Source organism: Terrapene carolina, unplaced genomic scaffold (assembly GCF_002925995.2).
Source record: "Terrapene carolina triunguis isolate 2854851 unplaced genomic scaffold, T_m_triunguis-2.0 Scaffold212, whole genome shotgun sequence".
Classification (NCBI taxonomy): domain Eukaryota; kingdom Metazoa; phylum Chordata; order Testudines; family Emydidae; genus Terrapene; species Terrapene triunguis.
Genome location: NW_020664563.1, coordinates 7,985,491 through 7,991,490, shown reverse-complemented (window position 1 = coordinate 7,991,490; position 6,000 = coordinate 7,985,491). Strand labels below are relative to the sequence as shown.

Below are 6,000 nucleotides of genomic sequence, written 5' to 3'. Positions count from 1 at the left end.
AAAAAAAAAAAAAAAAAAGCGTCTGTGCCGCCCTAGGATTGGGCGGAATGCCGCCTCGTACAATCTGCCGCCCCAAGCACGAGCTTACTCGTCTGGTGCCTGGAGCCAGCCCTGCAGGGAGCAATTGACTATGGCCCAGCCCCTCAAAGGTATTTAGGCATCTAACTCCCATTGATTTCAATGGAAGCTCAGGACCTAAATACCTTTGAGGCCTAGTCCCCTGAGTCAGTACTGAACCAGTGCCCTACCATGGTGCTAGGGAGTGCTGCCCGGCTGGAGACTTCTCATTGTTCAGATGAAATGTAAACTTGAGCTCTGTAAGATCCTACGGCAAGTGAGGCAAGAAGAAGGATCCAAGCCCAGGTGTTCTGATCAAGTTCCAGTTTGGGTCATTCCTTTCAGCCTGCTTCAGTTCAGGCAGTCTGAATGTTGAAACATTGGCTCTCTGTAAAGAATGCTGCTGTTCACAGTACGAGTAGGAAAATATGTGCAATATGTACCAAACCTATTGCAAATAATTTAAGAGAAGAGTAAGCCTACTTCAGTGGAGTTGGACTAAAGTGAATTTGACCTAGTATGTTAATGTATGAGAACGTACAGCTTTGCACAGATTCTGCGAAAGAACTGGACATTTAGTTCTTAATGAAAAGAGGAGTTAGGTGGATTAGAGGTACCGTGTGTGGTGCTGTTTTGTGATAATAATTAAACCTCTCTCTATATATTCTCCCCTACACCACTGAGCTGTTCATTGCACCAGATCTAAGAATGTAACAAATGGAGTAGGGGCATTACGCTTATCGTGGTAATAAAACAGGGCCAAACAGTGTACTGAAAATACAGTAAAACTTCCTACAGTATTTATACAGTGGCTTTCAATGGCATCATGTTTTACAGTTTATTTAAAAATGGATTACTCACCCACCAAGAAATGCAGCCATCTCTGGGGTGGAGTACTGCAACTACTCTGTGTCAGCAACATTACCCAACAGGGTGTTTTAAGGAGTAGGAGGGAAGGAATAACCATTTCAAATGACACTCCAAAAAGTGTTTATGAAGCCGAATGTACATTTCCACAAAGAAATTAGGTCAGGACATCACGGTTGCTACCTCTAACTTTTGAAAAAAGTGCTATGAAATCTTTCATGACCATGAATGGTCAGTACCTGAGTTTAATATGTCATACAAAAGACAGTCATACTATGCTGGTTGTGGTCCTTTTGCAGAAAGAAATGAAGGGAGCGTTCAAGTTGTCATGTACAAAAGAGTACAACAGAAAATGGCTAATGTCCAATGGCAAGTCTACTGGGATGGTAGCCACTTTCATAGAGGCAGCACTCTCTTTCTCAGCTGCAGACTGCAGGTGGGGTCACGATGAAAGTTCATCACACTCTCTTTCCAATAAGCAAAGGCAGGTGATGACTCTAAGGTTGCTTTTCAGAGGAACTTTATTCTTTGATTCTTTTTCATGTTGAGCAGGTGCACCCTTGACTAGGATCTCTGTGTCCAGACAACCATCTCCTGAAAGTTTCATGATCCCCAATGCCGGTAAAGATTCTTCTCTATGTAGGCAGCATGTACGAGAACCATTTGTCTTGAACAAAGGATGTGTGCAGCAAGCACTCTTAGATATGCCTTCTCCTTTGTTCTCTGAATTTCAGACATCACTACTTCTACTTTCTCCAAGAAGTTGGAGTTATTACTTCCACAAGACATTGAGAAAGGTACATTCAAGCTTATCTTCCTGGAATGTAGCAGACCAGCCATGGGTTCTTTTTAGACTCAGTCAGTGCAGCAGTGAGAAATTAAAGACCAAATCCATGCTTGACTATAACAGCTTCTAACCCAAACAGATCTGTGCTTGTCTAGCTCAAATCACAGCTTTATTAGATATAGGACTTCCACTGATTTCAATGGGGGTTGCATCTTTGTAACGGAGAGCAAAATTTGGCTCCTCAGCATCATATATTAGCCTGAAAAATTCAGGAGTGAAAAATACTGTTTAAAAGAAAGCAACAAACAAAAATAGGTGACTAGAGGGAACTGAATTTCTCCCCCTTCCCTCTGACTAACTAAGGCTATGTCTACACTAGAGACCTTACAGCGGCACATCTGTACCGCTGCAGCTGCACTGCTGTAAGGTCTCCTGTGTAGCCGCTCTATGCCGGGGGGAGAGAGCTCTTCCATCTGCGTAATTAAACCACCCCCAACAAGCAGCGGTAGCTATGTCGGCAGGAGATGCTGTCCCACCAACATAGCCCTGTCCACACCAACGCTTTTGATGGTGAAACTTATGTCAGTCAGGGTGTGTTTTTTCACACACACCCCGCCCAACAAAAGTTTTGCCAACAAAAGTGCTAGTGTAGCCAAAACCTAAAATGCTGCACTGAAAAGAACCTTTAACAGTTTGATGAAGTGCATTATGGACTAACAGGTTTGGGCAAAAAACCCACCCAGTGGTTCTCAACCTGCGGCCCACGGGCTGCTTGTGGCCCAATCCGCACAGAGCTGCGGCCAATGTGACATCCTCAGGGCCGTAGAGGTAGTATTGGATGTGGCCCACATAACACATTGTGGGCCACATATGCAGTCCACAACGGTAAATAGGTTGAAAACCACTGGGTTAGATCATATACTGGTGTAAGTGGGTATAGCTCTGCTGACATCAATGGAGCTATGCTGATTTACACCAGCTAAAGATCTGGACCATAAAGAACATTTTTGAGAGTAGTGGGTGTTTCTTCTCTTTAAGCTATCGGCATTTGGAGGATTTCTGGGTGGGTGGGATTCTTCCCATTAACTGTGGCCTTCGGAGTTTCCTGGCCTGGTATGTCACACACTAAGTCTGCAGTGAAGACATTTCCTATGTTATGGAATTTCATCTCGTTATCTTAGTGCTAGAGAATGGTAAAAAGCAGCTCTTAGTCCAGGACATATGATGTTGCATTGAACCCAGTGGTTGATTTTCTTTCCAGAGACTGTAAAGGCACTAAAGAAAGACAAGATGTTGCCAGAGGAAAATCTTAAGTACGGGAACAACGTCTTCATTCACCAGACCACTTTACAAAGAAATAGATTCCTAGGGGCTCCAGAGGTTGTGAGTGGAATATATGGGTTTGTCTGCTACCTGTGGGGGAAGACATTACCTGATGGGGGGGCAAGATACCCACGGAGACTGGGAGTTTGGAGGGTGTGAAGGACTCTCTCAGAATAGAACATCCCTACTGTCAGGGCCCCATGCATTCCATGGCACAATGGGACTCCTACATTCTACAGCAGCATTAATTTACTCTAGGGGTAGGCAACCTATGGCACGTGTGCCGAAGGCGGCACGCAAGCTGATTTTCAGTGGCACTCACACTGCCCGGGACCTGGCCACCAGTCCGGGGGGGCTCTGCATTTTAATTTAATTTTAAATGAAGCTTCTTAAACATTTTAAAAACCTTATTTACTTTACATACAAAAATAGTTTAGTTATATATTATAGACTTATAGAAAGAGACCTTCTAAAAACGTTAAAATGTATTACTGGCACGCGAAACCTTAAATCAGAGTGAATAAATGAAGACTCGGCACACCACTTCTGAAAAGTTGCTGACCCTGATTTACTCTCTCTCTCTCTGGGAAATGCCCTTCATTCCCACTCACTCTCCCCCCCATCCCCCCATGGCTCATAGCTAAACATTCTTGCAGTAGAATTTGTTTATTTTCAACAGTCCAAGAATGGATTTTTCATTACACCCTCTGGGTGGCCTGGCTCCACACCCCAAACCTTAGCTCCTGCCCCAGCCTGGCCCAGAGCCCTCTTCCCCAATGTATGCCAGGGAAGTGGGAAGCTGGGAGCTGGCTTAGTGGCTCATCTTTTCAGACCTTGGCTGTTGTACCGTTCTTCAGCCTGGTTAGCTCACCAGCCTGTGTTGTTCCATGGAGTTGGCGCTTTCCCTACTCCCTGGCTCTATGGAACCATGCAGGGAGCATGCACTGAAATAACTCTCTGTTGTGGGGAAATCTGCAGAGCAAGAGGTAGCTGCAGGCAGGTCCTGGCAGGTCAGGAAGATAAAATGGTGAGTGCCTGAATGCAGCAAAACAGTGAATTCCATGGCAGAAATGGTGGTTTCTGTGGCATCCTGGAAAAATGGCAACTTGTGCAGCCATGGAAGAGCAGAGTTGATGGAGCCCTGGTTGAGATGGATGTGTCAGAACACACTCTCAGAATGATTGTTTCAGGCTCTCTGCAGACTCAGGCAGGCATCTCTCCATCTGTTTACATTCAATTCACATTTTCAAGGTCCTGCTCGGGAAAGACAGATAGTCATGAAAGCTGCATACTGTCTGGGCCAGCTATGGTTCACAGTCCTGCTGCAGATGAGCCAAGGGCAGGAGATACAGATTAATCAATTAGGTCACATTTCTTTTCTATCCAAGGTAAGGTACTCAGGCCTGCTTACAAAGTTATCTTGTAGTGCCGCTGTTCAGTCAGGTACATTTTAGCCAACTTTTGTGCTCCGCTTTCTCTCTGGCGTGTTAAGAGACAGGAAGCTCTCCAAGCTGAAATGGTTTAGGTTATTCTGTTTAGGAGGGATTAGGTGCTGGTGCTGTCAGAGGCGATGGAGTTCTGCCTTCTCAAGCGAGGCAGGGAAAGGGCTGCCTGCATCCTGGCCAAAAGCACAGGGTGCCAAGGCTGGCTAATGTCACAGGCTTGTGCCGTGGGCCTGGGTTCCCTCCAGAAATCCTGCAATGACGTCTGCATCTCAGCTTTCATTTTTAAGAAATCTGTTTCCAGACCTTGCAAAAAAAGAACTTGAAAAAACAGAAGGGAGAGTAACTGATGCAGGGATGTGACGTCTGCCTGAGTCTGCAGGGGAACAGCAGCCACTGTAGCTAGGGAGGAAGCTGCCTGAGCCCACCCCACAGCAGACAGGGCATGGCCAAGGGAGAAGGGGGGCTCTGCCATGTCTGGTGGAGGTGGTGGTGGGGGAGCATTGCCACATGTCCATCCTCTAGTGGCCACAAGACCCCATGTGGGGGTGTGCCAAGAGCCGCAGATTGCCTTAAACTTGCCCTGCATAAAGGAATACCATAGTCTTCCTCCAGAACAGTGCCATAAAGGCACAGGAGGGGCTAGGAGTTTAGGGACAGAAAGCACCGTCCCCTGGGTCACAAGAACAACATAAAAACAGCACCAGGGAATTAGAACTGTGAATTCTGCCAAACACAGATATACAAGAAAGCCTTGTGACACGGGAATCCTGCCCCTTCTCTGCCATCTTGTCTCCGGCCAGAGCTGAAGAGACAGAGAAGGAGTTTCTGGAAAGGCTGGACGAGATCATTCAGCAGTCTGACAGGGGTCAGGAGAAGATCAGGCGCTTGGGATCCTGCGAATGTGAAGAGATCGTGGAGTCTGTCTTTGTGCCCCTGGCCTGGCACTGCATGGCGATGGGAGAATACGCCAGAGCCTTGTATTACTTGTTGGAGTGTGCAGCGGCTTACTTACATCTGTCAAACAACTACATGGTGAGCTACTTTGCTTCCTTGATCCCATGCGAGTTCATGTCCTTTCCCTTGGTCTCCCTTTTACTTCTCCCCATATTAGCAGGCTATCCCAGATTTCATCTAGGAACACACGTTCTTTGGTTCTTTCAGACTGGTAGTGTTAGGCCTTACATTTTCCTTGCCTCTCCTTCCTACTTTGCTAGAGACCCTGAGCTGTGGCGCAGGATTTTAATGTCACAGACTTAGCACATGAGAGACTACAAGCATACATACAGTTTAATATTATTACCCCTTTTGACCTGAGCTTTAAGTCAAAATTTGGGATCCTGTGGGTTGTTTCTGTTAGAAGGAAAAACTGAGTCAGGCATTTCATTGATGCAATCCTTTTGATTTACAAGGAATGTACATAAAGTTCTGTTTCCCTGAACACTGTAGGACTCAAACAGCTGGAGACAGTTAATTGCTCACAGATCCAAGCTTCTTTTGAGACAGCACTCTGCCCAAACGCTC

General features: G+C 46.0%; 1 protein-coding gene across 1 annotated transcript in view; it reads left to right on the top strand.

Annotated features, from left to right (window-relative positions):
• LOC112107408 (adenylate cyclase type 10) overlaps positions 1–6,000 on the top strand; it is a 73,963-nt gene that overhangs the window by 45,557 nt on the left and 22,406 nt on the right. The window contains exons 22-24 of the mRNA XM_026656116.1: positions 1,659–1,721; positions 2,973–3,024; positions 5,280–5,511. Coding sequence (XP_026511901.1) covers positions 1,659–1,721; positions 2,973–3,024; positions 5,280–5,511 — 347 coding nt within the window. The remainder of the gene's footprint in view (positions 1–1,658; positions 1,722–2,972; positions 3,025–5,279; positions 5,512–6,000) is intronic.